The 14,778-nt window shown below is 42.7% G+C and overlaps 1 protein-coding gene across 3 annotated transcripts in view; it reads right to left on the bottom strand.

Annotated features, from left to right (window-relative positions):
- Marf1 (meiosis regulator and mRNA stability 1) overlaps positions 1-14,778 on the bottom strand; it is a 50,113-nt gene that overhangs the window by 29,423 nt on the left and 5,912 nt on the right. For 2 of the 3 annotated variants that reach the window (NM_001081154.2, XM_006522019.2), the window contains exons 3-11: positions 13,438-14,124; positions 12,554-12,728; positions 10,428-10,654; positions 8,136-8,253; positions 7,329-7,501; positions 3,644-4,069; positions 3,300-3,457; positions 3,055-3,213; positions 1,595-1,784 (exon numbers count right to left, since the gene is read on the bottom strand). In NM_001081154.2, the coding sequence (NP_001074623.1) occupies positions 1,595-1,784; positions 3,055-3,213; positions 3,300-3,457; positions 3,644-4,069; positions 7,329-7,501; positions 8,136-8,253; positions 10,428-10,654; positions 12,554-12,728; positions 13,438-14,124 (2,313 nt within the window). The remainder of the gene's footprint in view (positions 1-1,594; positions 1,785-3,054; positions 3,214-3,299; positions 3,458-3,643; positions 4,070-7,328; positions 7,502-8,135; positions 8,254-10,427; positions 10,655-12,553; positions 12,729-13,437; positions 14,125-14,778) is intronic. The other variant, XM_006522018.3, reaches the window with a different exon arrangement.

The following is a 14,778-nucleotide window of genomic DNA, read 5'->3' on the forward strand; positions in this document are numbered from 1 at the left end:
AGTGAACTGTCAGGGCCTGCACAAGGTCACTTGTCTGAATGAGATACTGCAAGTGACCAGAGTGAAAGTAATCTTCAAAGAAACTATCCTGGTCAGGCTGCCTTTTTGCTCTGGCACAGACCACTCTCAGAGGCAAACTCAAAGTTTCTACAACTCTGCAAAATACCAGGTTTATAAAAGGTGCTTTTTTTTTTTTTTTTTTTAAGCAAGCTGCACCTAAATACTGGGCTGTGTACATTGAGACGTAGCCAACATTATTTTAGACCAGTGGATCTCAACCTGTGGGTCAAGACCTCTTTGGTGGTCAAACAACGCTTTCACAAGAGTGTCCTATCAGATGTCATACATATCAGATACTTATATATTACAGTTCATAACAGTAGCAAAATTAGTTACAAAGTAACAATGAAATGATTTTACGGTGGGGAGTCACCACAACATGAGGAGCTCTATTAAAAGGTCAGCCTTAGTAAGGTTGAGAACCACTGCTTTAGACTTTCTGTATTTCTGCATATAGCTCTAAATAAGTCCCTCCATCTATGACAGGCACTTCTCATGGCTAGTTTTATTTTCTCTGGGGTGATGTCATAAAAACTATGTGTTCTACATTTCTTCTAACACAGAGAAGGGCAAAGAAGTTCAAACCTGCCCAGTCATACCCATGTCCCAGCTATGGCTATGTGTGTCCAATTAGGCCCTCTGGCATTGAACTCCACCAGTTCAATAAAACCAGCAAGGACCTGAGGGTGGGGGTTGGGGAGGTGGGGGGTGGATACACAACTGGAGAAACAGCTCATCAGTTAAGAGCTTACAACACTCTTTCCCTGGTCTTCCAGAGGACCAGAGTTCAGTCAAGACATCCATACTGGGCAGCTTAAAACCTCCTGAAACTTTGGCTCCAAGAGATCTGACACCTCTGGCCTCCAAGGGCACCCATATACAACTTATTTAAAAATAAATCCTCTTTAAAAAGTGAAAGGGTTCTCTTGTGAGGCTATGCCGGAGCCTAGCAAACACAGAGGTGGATGCTCACAGTCATCTATTGGATAGATCACAGGGCCCCCAATGGAGGAGCTAGAGAAAGTACCCAAGGAGCTAAAGGAGTCTGCAACCCTATAGGTGGAACAACAATATGAACTAAGCAGTACCCCCGGAGCTCGTGTCTCTAGCTGCATATGTATCAGAAGATGGCCTAGTCGGCCATCATTGGGAAGAGAGGCCCTTGGTCTTGCAAACTTTATATACCTCAGTACAGGGGAACGCCAGGGTCAAGAAGTGGGAGTGGGGGGAGGGGAGTGGGGGGGGGAGGGTTTGGGGGGACTTTTGGGGTAGCATTGGAAATGAAGAAAACACCTAATTAAAAAAAAATATGTTGACCTTTTCATTTCAATAAACTTAAAAAGTTCTAATTAAGAAAAAAAATACGAAAGAGTGAAGCTGAGCATTGTAGTTTATGCTTTCCATCGTATCAATTGGAAGGTTGAGACAGAAAGACTCTCACAATGTTTGAGCTATGGAGTTGAGATCCTGTCTTGAAAATATGACCCACTTTCAAAAATCCAAACCATTACCCAAATAACAAGACTGAAGTTACCTGGCCATGCTTGGAAAAGGCTTCCTGGAGGAGCTGCTGCAGCTCCTTCCGGGACAGCCTGTAGTCCACATTGCTGACCTGGATGTCAACACCATTTGCAAATGGGTCTGGGCAGTCAGCACCGCTGCTGGGATTGGCAATGTTGAAAGCAAGTGGTGAGGCTCTATTCAAAAGGTTTGGAGACATACTCCTGGAGAAAACACATAAGATACCGTTCTATGCACTGAGGTTCTGCCACTCTGGCTTTGTCTGAAGCTACTGATGAAGAAACTTTCCTATTTGATTTTGCAATATGTTTTACCTTAAATCTATGCTGATTTATGTCTAAAGTATGAGTGGACCTCAATAAAAAAATTATTCAATATCAAATGTTATTTCACAGAAATATTTAAAGCAAAAAGGAATATTCCTTAGGAAGCCTTGCAGAATTCAAAATTCTACTCTCAGCATTTTAGTCTTACACATTTAAAATTTTAGCCTCAGGCTGAAGAGATGGCTTAGCAGTTAAGGGCACTGACTACTCTGCCAGAGGTCCTGGGTTCATTTCCCAGCAACCACATGGTGGCTCACAACCATTTGTAATGGGATTTGATGCCCTCTTCTAGTGTGTGTCTGAAGACAGTGACAGTGTACTCATATAAATAAAAAAATAAATAAATCTTTTAAAAAAATTAGCCTCTGATGCTTAATTTTAACCTCCTCTGACTGAAGGCAGGCTCTGGTGTCGACCGTTACACGAGAAATTATACATTTCCTTTCTACAGTAATTTTTTTTTCTTTTTTAATTTTTTGAGACAGGGTCTCACCGTGTAGCTTCTGCTGTCCTGAAATTCACTATGTAGACCAGGCTAGACTAGATCTCACAGAAATCTAAGATCACTGCCTCCCAAGTGCTAGGATCAACAGTGTGCAACACTGTACTTGGCTTTTGCAGTGATTCTTAACCAGCTCTGCACAGAAAATGCAGTCTGAGAACTGGTCTTTATAGTAGTCCCATCTGCCAAGTCTCACAAAGTGGGTTTCCAGCAGCCTTCTATGAAGAGCCATACTAAGAGCAGCCAACGCACGTCTCATTTTGGCTTCCCTGAACACACACACACACACAAAGAGTGTAAGATGTTGTTTGTCTAATTGGTGTTTTATTTAAGGTCTTGGTAAGTTACACAGGCGGGCCTTGAAGTCATCAGGCTTGTGAGTCTCCTGTCTCAGCCTCCCAAATTCTGAGAATCCAGGTATGCACCGCCACACCTGACCATGAGGACATCGTAACATTCTTCCCTGTTGGCGTGGACTTACCTAGCTTTCCACATGGAAGAGGAACAATAGAGGAATGCATTGCCTCAGAATGTCAGCTATGGAACCTGAAGGGAGGGCCTGGCAGTGAGAGATGTCTCCGCTAACGCAGTGATCTGTAACCTTCCTGTTGTGTAGCCACGGCACGGGTGAAAAGCTGGGCTTACCTCGGAGACCAAGACTGAGAGGTGAGCAGAGGGCTGACTTGCCTTGAGGCGATCAGCTTGCTGAATGCGGATGGGTAGCTTACTTGGAAGACAGTCTCCTCTCTCTTCTTCTTCTCTACAGGAGAGTTGACAGTGCTCTGGGAACTGGGGTTCTCTTTTCTAAAAGCACAAACAATTTGAGAGTAATGTCACAGGTCTCCATAATTTCAGAGAAGCAACTTCTATGAAAGAAAAACTGGACATACTTCTGACTGCTTCTGTAAAGTGGCTCTGTCACACCTGTGTTCTTCACGATGGGCACTGAAGCAGTTGGACCACTGTTAGGCAGTGCTGCCAGCCTCCCATGGCCTTGCTGATGGTCACTGTTTCTATTGCCAGACTTTGACTCCATTCGGCACAGCTCCTATAAAGACACAAGTGCAGTGGCCTTAAACCTAAGTATCTCAGTTGGGTTAGATTCTACATAGAGTAAAATGATCGAATCTCAGCAAACACCAAAGAAGACACAACAGGAGCCAGAAGTCCCAGAGCACACAGAAAGAAACCAAACCTGCCATAAACTTCAGAAAGCAAGAGATATCAAAATTACCTGTAAACTTTTAATGTTTGTGGTTTTTGTAGCAGATCCAGAATTTGCCTGCAACACTTTCCCTGGCATGGCTTTGACACTGGGTGACTGTTCACTTGTGTCTTTGATGAGGCACAATTTTGTGTTCTTAACTTTTTTGGGAGACTTCACTTTGTCGGCAATAGCATTTGAACTCTTGGCTTCAAAGAATTCTCTATGTTTTGGAGTAAAGGACACGATGATCCTGTTGCCAAAGACATCTTCATTTTCCATTCGCTTCTGGGCCCGCTCTGCACTGTCCTGGTTTATGAAGCGGAGAATTGCGCTGCAGCCTGTGATACTCAGCACCTTGCCACCACAGTTATCAGAGAGGCGCCTGAGCCTGTTGCTGATGCTCTTGCCATCTTTATTTGCTGGCAGGTTATAAACATAGAGTAGAGTGTGGCACTGCAAGCATGGGAAAAAAGTGTTATATCAGGTTCAGTCAAAAGTATACATTCAATTTCAAAGCAAGAACAAGTCATGTCTGCACTTCAGCTGAGACACAAGAGGAAAGAACAGCAACATTACAACTATTCAGTGTAATGCTGCTTCCAATAATCGGCTAGGCACAGCTATAGTGAGTAATTCCGTTTCTATACAATGTCCAGAAAAGGTCAACCTAGAGACTGGTGACTAGCTGCCTGGGGAGGAGGGATCACCACTGACGGCAGACATCACATGGAAACCATTTCAAACTGAAGGTACAACACAGTAAATATTACAAGACATTGAAATATACTTGTTAGTCAATAGCCTGTTACTTCCATGGTTAGAACCCTTCCAGATAACCTGGAATGTATGCACCAAGAAATAAAACAGTGCAAACACTAAGAGAATGAAGATAACTGTGCAGAGACTAAAACTGGAGCCATAGAAAAATATCCAAGGGCAACAATAGCAAAAGAAAAATTTTGCTTAAAAAAAAAAAGGTTTAGTAAGGTTAACTATATGCAGATAGTACTTTTTAACTTGTCACACTGGCAAACATCTTAAAAGAGACACTTGTACTTCTCAATGATAAGAGTAGGACTCAATATCACTTTCTTGGAGCACAAGAAAAACTTTACCAAAAACTTCTAACCCAGAGCTACCACAGCTGAGAATGCACCCTCCAAAGAGTCCCTGGATGAGCTAGCTGGAAATGGTTTAAAAAAAAAAAAAACTTTGAAGAAACTTGTCCAGTAATAGGCAGACTGCTTAAACAAATCAATGGTCAGCCACAGGCACGCTATCAGTTCATTTTTTGTTTATTTTGGCTTTCAAGACAAACCGGGTTTCTCTGTGTAGCCCTGGCTGTCCTGAAAGTAGCTCTGCAGACCAGGCTGGCCTCAAACTTGACAGATTAGCCTGCCTCTGCCTACTGAGTCCTGGAATTAAACTCGTACACTACCACCCCCCAAGCTTGTCAGTCAGCACTCTAATGGCTAAAAATATGTGAAATGCATACCAGTATTTTAAGTAGGCATAGAAAACACCCAAGTTACGATATTAAGTTGAAAAAAAAAAAAAGACATGTGACTTAATTTTTTTTTAGCATTTGGAGAGCAGTGCAAACCTGTAAACAATAGTCCCTCATGGTAGGCCTGGGAGGTTCTATGCTCTCCATGTTGTTTTTGTTTTTCCACTAACAATACTTTTTTGTATTGGGAACTTTCTCTTTACATGGGTTATGTCAACAAGTTATCAACAAAACCTCACTCTTCCGGTGACACCAGCAACTCAAAACCCAGGCAAAGTCAGCATAACTTACTAAGGGCTGGGCTAAAAACCAGGGAAGAAAAGCTGTGCCATTACCACTCTAGTGAATGAGAAAGCTGTTGCAAGAAATGTTAATAAATGAACCCACCAACTCTCCAGGCTCCTGCTTCTCTCAACCCGCCAACTCTCCAGCCCTGCCAGGCCACATTCCTGCTCTAGTACCAGCACTGGTGGGCCACAACATTATGTTCCGGGACCAGCTCTGTCCCACATTCCAATAACCAAATAGATTCGCCATCCTCGTGGTTTCATAACACAATACCCAGTAACCCAGTAAAAACAAGACTCTGCTTATAGTTAACCAATCATATTTATATATCAATAAATTCTCAATACACAAGATGCCAATACAATAATTTCAGAACCAATTGATAATGATAAAAGCTGACCACCTAGATTAGACAAATTATCCCAATATTCTAACCTTTATGATAGCATAACAACCTGTGGCTGGGCACAGTCAAGTTGATTCAAGTCCACCGCCATCTTCCTTTCTCTGAGATGCTCCGTCTCTCCAACTCTTAGCTCCACCTCCCTTTCCCCTGTCCAATCACAGGCCTCCCACTGCCCTAGTGTAATTGGACAGGGAAAATCCTGCAACATATCACCCTTTCTGTTTAACTAAATTAAAACAAACAAACAAACAAAAAAACCCTCTCTCTCAAAACATAGGAGCTAGCAGGCTGAGAAGCAGGAACACAGAGAGTCGGTAGGTTCATTTGTTAATATTTCCCAGCACAAAAAGCACCCCACATGACTGACTATTCTGGATAACTGGTCCTTTTCAATCATAAGACCTCCTACATGGGCAAGCTCTCTGCTTGACTAATGGCCATTTACAGTTCGAGAGCACAAGACAGATACAGGAGGCAAGTAATGCAGCTCTGGCCACAAGTCCCCAAACAAATGAGACAAGAGAGAGGCTCAAAGGCTGCAGGAGGCTGGAATGTTATCCCCTGGACTAGGTCCTCCAACCTCCTTCACATGGTTTTGATTAGGACAGACCCTGGGCTTGCTGGCATCTGGTACTAACACTAACGCCCACCTCCTCCTGTGATGGCACTGGATGCCATCCTTTCTTCTTGTTTTTGAGACAGGGTCTCACGATGCAGCCCTGGCTGAACAGGAGCTATGCAACCCAGGTTAGCCTGGAACTTGTGAGACACTGCTTCTAACTTTTAAATGTTGAGATTACAGGTATATGTCCCAAGTACTGGGTTGGACATAATCGTTTATAAGATACACCTGCAACCATAAAGTGATTTTATGAAATTATATATTAAAAGTGCATTTAATGTATTACTGTCATTCTCCTGGAATGGAAGAATGGAAGTCTTTCCTATCACTGCTAGAATTTCTTTCAGAGTTACACATGCATTCCCCCAAGCAGTATACACATGGCTCAGCTCTGTGGCAATCATCCTTATCCCAAATCAATTCTAGAAAATGTTGAGCCTGGGAATGTGTTCACACTCTCCTAATATACATATCCTACAACACCCAGTGGCCCCATGCACGACAAGATACATACTGAAACAAGCACAGCTTCTGGTAGCTTAGGGAAAAAAAAAATCGCCCGAGATGCACGATTGTTCTGCGTATCTGAAGGCAGACACACAAGAATGTGAGCTCTTGCCATGCTCTTTACCCATAATACCTGGGAGCAAAACGATGCTTCTTCCACTTTTCCATCCATTTTATATGAAAAAGCATCTCTAGCACTGGGGACAATGGCAAGTGCCTATCTCTGAAGTAAAGCCACAAGCTTGGAAGTCCTCAAAACAAATGAGATAAGAGAGAGGCTCAAAAGGCTGCAGTAGGCTGTGATGCTTTCCATTGGACTAGGCAGTCTCTCTGTCTCCAAAATCTACCTAGAAAACAGCAAAGGCAACAGAAACCCACTCACAGGAATCTTCAGTGGTAACCGAGGGGGGAGATCAGAAATGAACTCTTCAAATCTGATCAGCTGGTTAGCATGATGTAACAAGGCTTCAGAGGCCTGGTTTTTATGTACCAAAATGATGTGGAAACCGTGCCGGTGCCTAAGATCACTGAGTTCCAACGCAAAATTGACATCAGCTGAAAGGAAAAATACAAGCATTAGAAACATTCAACAGAGATAGCCCTGGACAGCTAGTGCCATGTATAAGAAGGCAGGCAGACCAGGCTCAGGCTCAGGCTCAGGCACTCTCCCCCTTTTGAACAAGAGCACATTTCTCTCGAAGGGTTAGCATGACAGGGCAATCACATCACACACATAAGACCTGGCTACCTTCTAATATTAACAGAGAGCAGGTACTAACACGTTGGGGAGACACAAATCTGAAATTATTCATCTTGCATTTTTTAAGTTCTAATACCCACCCCCACATACACACAAAATAAAACAAACATTTTCTTGAATAAACTGGCTCTGCAATAACTCATGGAGAACAACTAAAAAATTAGATTCTGTTTTCTTTCTTAAGTTTTTCAGTTAACTGTTCTCTATGTAGCCCAAGCCAGTCTGCATGCTTGACCCTCCTGCCTTAGCCTCCTACATGCTGAGATTATAGGATGGGGTAAGCTACACCAGGCGGTAGACTCAGCTGTGTCTCTAAACAGCTGCAAACAATCAGTACTGCGGGCCCTGTGTTCACGTCTCTATGATTCTTTGGCTTGTCATTTCTGATAATTCCCATGCACTGAGTGTGGTTAAAACTTTGACACTTACTTGACACAAGAACCACAGTAGCTGGAGCAGTGTGCGTGTTTGCGAACCTTCGCAGGCTCTGACGGAGTTTATCATCAGCAGCATTCTTTGCAGTAGCATTTATGTGAGCAACGGTTACCTGTGATTATTTATCAAAAGCGTCATTGAACAAGAGTGAGGATTAGAAAACTGCCACACACTTGGTCCACATTATTTTTTAAACAAAGGTCTCACAGTGTAGCCCAGGCTAGTGTTAAGTTCTTGGTCCTCCTACATACTGAGAGTATAGAAATCCTCCCCAACTCCTGACCCTCGTAGGTAGCACAGAAGGAAAGGCTCTTCAGTGACTCTTGTTGGGAGTGCAAGGTTACAAGTGGATCTCAGTTTCTTTCAGAACTGGTTCTCCATGTAAAAAATGGAAGGATTACTGTCCTAATTTTCATTTCTAATTGCTTGAACTTTTTATCTCTCTTAAGAAAAGAATAGGAGAGCTGCGCGTGGTGGCGCATGCCTTTAATCCCAGCACTTGGGAGGCAGAGGCAGGTGGATTTCTGAGTTCGAGGCCAGCCTGGTCTACAGAGTGAGTTCCAGGAGAGCCAGGGCTACACAGAGAAACCCTGTCTCAAAGGAAAGGGAAGGAAAGGAAAAGGAGGGGAGGGGAGGGGAGGGGAGGGGAGGGGAGGGGAGGGGAGGGGAGGGGAGGGGAGGGAAAGGAAGTCAACTTCCAAGTCACTAAGCTTTCCACGATGTATTTCGTTCACAATCTGCAAGGTTAAGGTACACTGTGGAGTTCTATTTTATCACCTGTCTATGTCATCCACTGTCTGGAGACTACAGAATCTGGGGCTGCATGACAGATGGAAGAGAGAATAGCACCCCTAAGAAAGCCAAAACTACCAACTCTTGTTAAGATTATTACACTTAAACAAAGCTGTCTCCAAAGTACTTCAACCACATTATAATTTTCATTTAGATTTGACAGTTTGTGTAAGTGTATATCATAGAATATATATGTGTATGTGTGTTGCATATATAGTTCTATGCAGAAATATGAAATTTTAGTGGCATTATTTATTCAAGAGCCAAAACATCTGGAGTCTATTATAGCTTTACAGCAGACTTTGAGGTCAGCCTGCCTTGATTTTTTTCTAAAGGTTTGTTTATTTATTATGTATATGTGTTCTACCTGCATGTATTCCTGCAGGCCAGAAGAGGGCATCAGATCACATTATAGATATGAGCCACCATGTGGTTGCTGGGCATTGAACTCAGGACCTCTGGAAGATCAGCTAGTGCTCTTAACCATTGAGCCATCTCTCCAGCCCTAGTCTCCCTTGATTTAAATTTTAGTTCTTAATGCTGTGCATGATGGTGCATGCCTTTAATCTCAGCACCCAGGAGACAGAGATAGGCAGATCTCTGTGAATTCAAGGCTGGTGTCATCTATATACCAACTTCTAGGCCAGACAGGGCTATCTGCTAAGAGTCTGTCTCTAAATAAATACTCTAATTCTTTCATTTATTAGCAATATACTCACAAAGAAGTGATCTTAGATCTTCAATTACATCTACAAATAATCCATCCATTTTGAATGCCTACCTAACAGAGCAGGGTGAAGCCGAAGCAGACAGCACACATGACCACTGTAATGCATGGTGTCAAGATACAAGCAGCACTACTCAAAACTGTGTGTGGTTTTCTCCCATTTGAAGATAGCATAAAAAATAATATCACAGGCTGGAGAGATGGCTCAGTGGTTAACAGCACTGACTGTTCTTCCAGAGGTCCTGAGTTCAATTCCCAAAAAACTACATGGTGGCTCACAACCATCTGTAATGGGATCCAATGCACTCTTTTGATGTGTGTCTGAAGACAGCAGCCATGTACTCATATAAATAAAAAAAATAAATAAATCTTTAAAAAAAGAAGAAGAAAGATTCTAGCTTCTAAAAAAAATAACAATATCACTAAACCAATCTGGAATTGGGATTTTAAACACAGCACCTCGAATAATCACATGTACTTATTCTGCTAATAACCACAGCAGATTAACAATTTTACAGATTTCATTATTTTAAATTTTCTATGTGTGTGGGTATTTTGCCTGCCTGTATGTCTGTGTACCACATGTGCACCTGGGAGTAGGATGCCTGAAACTGAAGTTACATACAGATGGCTGTTAGCCACCATGTGGGTTCTGGGAACTGAATTCCAGTCCTCTGGAAGTCAGTGCTGAGCTACTTCTCTGGCCCTCAGCAGATTACAAAGCTTAAAAAACAAACAAACAAACAAACAACAACAAAAAACCTTACCTGACAATTATTCAGCTCTTGAATAACTTCCTTGTTTTCTTTACTGATGTCACACACACAGATAAACTCTGCTTCTCTGTGTCCTCTAAAAAACTTCTCACGGATTCTCTGTACAACAGTTGTTGCTGACCGGCCAGAGGGGACTGAGCAGTTTTCAATATCCCAGAAAACGCCAATGGGGGGGAGGGTCTCCAGCACCTGTCCAGTGACTGCAACTTCTGGTGACCCTTAAGAAATGTTAACACTTCAAGTTACACAAAGTGTAAAACAAACAGCAAGCTAAATTATAATAGGTAACTACCCATCATTCTAAATAGCAGAAACATTAAGTTATTGCTTGCCATTAAATTTAAGGATACCAACTTCACTGGCTAGCCTGAGAAGCAACCATGACATTCCAGTGACATACTGAGACCACTCCTGTTTTTAGTAGCATCAAACCTACAAATCAATGGTTCTATGACCTCATCTCCTGCTGAGCCATGGTGCTTCTCCAGTGATGACCATAAGCTAAGTGGATGCTAAGGGCCCTGGACCTGCTTCTACCTCAGTACAGGGCTAGCTTCCTATTGGATATGGAAGAGAATTGGAAAGACCATCAAAGTGAAACTATAGCACTGTTTCTCACTTGAAACTGCTCTGGTACATTATGAACATCTGGTTTAACCTTTCAGAGATGTTTTCTTCAATAAAATATCACAGTAACTGCTTTTTAGGGAAATGATTTTGATTGAGAACACTCAGGTTTCAAATACTATTAATAATGGCACTATGAGGGGCCTAGCAAACACATAAGTGGATGCCCACAGTCAGCTATTGGATGGATCACAGGGCTCCCAACTGAGGAGCTAGAGAAAGTAACCAAGGAGCTAAAGAGATCTGCAACCCTGTAGGTGCAACAACATTATGAACTAACCAGTACCCCGGAGCTCTTGACTCTAGCTACATATGTATCAAAAGATGGCCTAGTCGGCCATCACTGGAAAGAGAGGCCCATCGGACACACAAACTTTATATGCCCCAGTACAGGGGAACGCCAGGGCCAAAAAATGAGAATGGGTGGGTAGGGAAGTGGGGGGGAGGGTATGGGGGACTTTTGGGATAGCATTGGAAATGTCATTGAGGAAAATACATAATAATAATAAAAAAAATAATGGCACTATGGCCAGGCAGTGGTGGTGCACACCTTTAATCCTAGCACTTGGGAAGCATAAGCAGGCAGGTCTCTTTAAGTTCCTGGTCAGCCTGGTCTATAGACAAAGTTCCAGGACAGTGAGGGCTACACTGTCTTGAAAAACAAAACAAAAATAACAACAAGGAAAATCAGGCTACTACTAAATTTTTCTAAATACTAAGTATGTGTAGGAGCATTAACAACCTAAGCTGAGTTCAAGTGTGATGGCACAAGCCTTTAATTCCAGCAATCAGGAGGCAGAGGCAGGTGGACCTCTGTGAGTCTGAAACCAGCCTGCTCTATACAGAGGGTTCCAGAACAGCCAGGGGTACACAGAGAGACCCCATCTCAAAACAAAACAAAACAAAACAAAACAAAACAAAACATACAATCTAAGTGAGTCCAAGTCTCTGACAGCACTTAGTCTAATAGACTCCTCATTCTCCTATACAGATTCTGGTCACAAACAGCCTCAACCCAACAGAAAGGCCTATAATCAAAAAATTTTTTGCCAAATGAGGGAAAGGAAGTCTCACATATACTTTAAAACACAAATGTACCCTAGAATCACCAGGAAGTTTTTAGAGGCAATTAAATACAACATCTGTGTGATATTGAAAGCAACTCAGATGGAGGCTATAGAATGTGTCAGTACTCAAGAGCACTTGCTCCTGCAGAGGACACTGGCTCCGTCCCCAGCACAGACATGGTGGTTGACGACCTTCTGTAACGCCAGGTCCAGGGGACCCAGTGCCTCTCTTTTGGCCTCCGCAAGCAGCAGCTACACATTTAGTAAGTTTACACACAAGCATGCAAAACACTGTACGCATAAAATAAAAGCAAATAAACCTGAGAGAGAGAGAGAGAGAGAGAGAGAGAGAGAGAGAGAGAGAGAGAGAGCAAGCAAGCTCGAGCACTTAAATGCACTTTTTAATGGAACACCATTATTTACCAAATTTCGAAGCAGTTTTGCCTAGACTGGTTGCCAACAACAATGAGGTCTCCTTTTCCATGCCTTTTGTTCCACAGCCATTACACACAGGAATAGCTGGAGGTGCAGGCTGAGTACTTGGAGGTGGTATATTTGGCCAGATTTTAGCAGCATCAATTATACTATTTCTTGCTGGCTGTTTTGATTTTTTTTTAAAAAAAGAAGACATTTTAGACACATCAATACAGAACCTAGATTCATAGACAACTGAAACATCATTCTAAACATTTCGCCTTCCTACCTGCTGACCCCCAATAAAGTGTATTTTCAAACAATCTTTATCAGAACAATCAGCTACCAAGCCACAGTTTCATCTCAAGAAGCAACTTGAAATGATCAGGAACCTGTTCAAATCCATTTGATATGAAGGAGATCTTACATGCACCTACTATAAATGGCAGAAATGCTTTCCTTTGAACACTAGTATGCCTGGAGCTGAGTTTCAAGTTCCTCATATTACAAAAAGACAACGTGTAGTTACTTTCCTGCTGTGAAAGGCCCCATGTATAAGCTGAGTTTAAGTTAAAAGAACTCGACTAACTGCATACTAGAGAAGGGTGAAACAGATCACAGACTGCAAACTAAGGTGTCCTGTAGGACATAACTTTCTTGTGACCAGACGCTCTAAAAGCACAAGCTAAACACGTTAACTACACTGCACCTTTTTGGAAGGCCTCCAATTTTACCCTTTGTATCTTTCAGCACCAGAAGCAGCTATGCTGATGGAGTGTGATCTACATCATGAAGAATCTTCAATTCCATGCGCAGTAAAGATATGGCCAGATAGAGCCATTTAACAGAACCAAACCTCTTCTCCCCCAAGATAAAGAATAAAAGATACAGACCTTGTTTAGACAGTCTTCACAGTAAAGTGAGCCCTTTAAACAAACCGGAGGTGCCACATTTAGGTGAAGAGAGTTGGTGCACAAGTGAGGTGTAAGCTCTGAATGGGAAAGGCGCTCTTCCAAATGCCCAGGAGCCCCACTTGGGAAATCGGAACAGGGGAAATAGCCAGCAGAGGCACAGCCCTGAAGATTCTGGAACTGATGCAGCTTGTGTACATTACTGTGACATGACTGGAAATGGAGCTTCCCACAACACGACAGGTGCTTGCAGGAAGGTAGGTTACTCTCTACACACATGCTGGGGAAGTCACTTGAAAGGCCCACCAAGTTGTTCCTAGTGGAGGCATTCTGCAGTGAAGACACGGACTGGAAAGCAAAACCTGACCCTACTTGACACGTGACTGTCCCAGTGCTTGGTGAGTCTAAGAGTGAGCCCGTGTGAATCAAGCTCCCAGAACCTCCACTACTGCCACTGCCACCACCAAAACGCATGGGTGAAGTGGAGGGTTCATTAGGGCAATGAGCACAGCAGCTTACTTTGGGAATAGCTGAGAGCTGTACTTTAGGTTGCTGAAGAGAACGAATATCAGGAAGTGGGACTGCTGGGAAAAATTTAGAGCCAACATGAAGGGGAGATGGTATATCCTTTAACTCCACAGCAGCTTTCTTGTTCTCCATGTACTCTTTCTGAGGAGAGATCAGAACACAAGTGAGGTTTTGGAGCCACTGTGTTTTGTTCTTTCACACATTACAGCATTAAAAAATGGAAAATAATGTTCGCTTTATACCATTTAATCATTAACCGAACAAATAGAACAGCATCCAGCTAAGACAACAGCATCCAGCTAAGACCAGGGACAATCTTAATAGAGGTCTGCAGGAAGGCAACTAAAGAAACATACAACTAAAATTAACACTATGTTTGTCAGAATCTTAAGACAGTCAGGCAGAGGGGTCTGTTTTAGCAAGCCAGATTAACTATCCATACCTCAGACACTATACATAACTTCTCCTTGTTTCAAAGCACTGTCAAAAGAAAACTGAGATATGCAAACCCTGATTTCACAGACTGCATTAAAGGAAGGTGGTTTATAAGCAAGTGACTTCCTTTCATTTACTCCTGTAGGTGGTAACAGGTTTTAGTAGGGTTTTCCTTAAAGGAGAAGACTGGTATTCCAAACAGTATGAATGACACTTGCCATTTGCCCAAAATGACCCAAATGTGCTGCTGACAGCAATGAGGAAACCCTGAAGCTTTAATGCGCTTTTACAGTGTGGCCAGTGCAAACAGCCAGTGATTAGAACTATTCATTCTCAGTTCAAACTCAGCACCACCAAAAA

The sequence above is a fragment of the Mus musculus genome, chromosome 16, assembly GCF_000001635.26.
Source record: "Mus musculus strain C57BL/6J chromosome 16, GRCm38.p6 C57BL/6J".
NCBI lineage: Eukaryota > Metazoa > Chordata > Mammalia > Rodentia > Muridae > Mus > Mus musculus.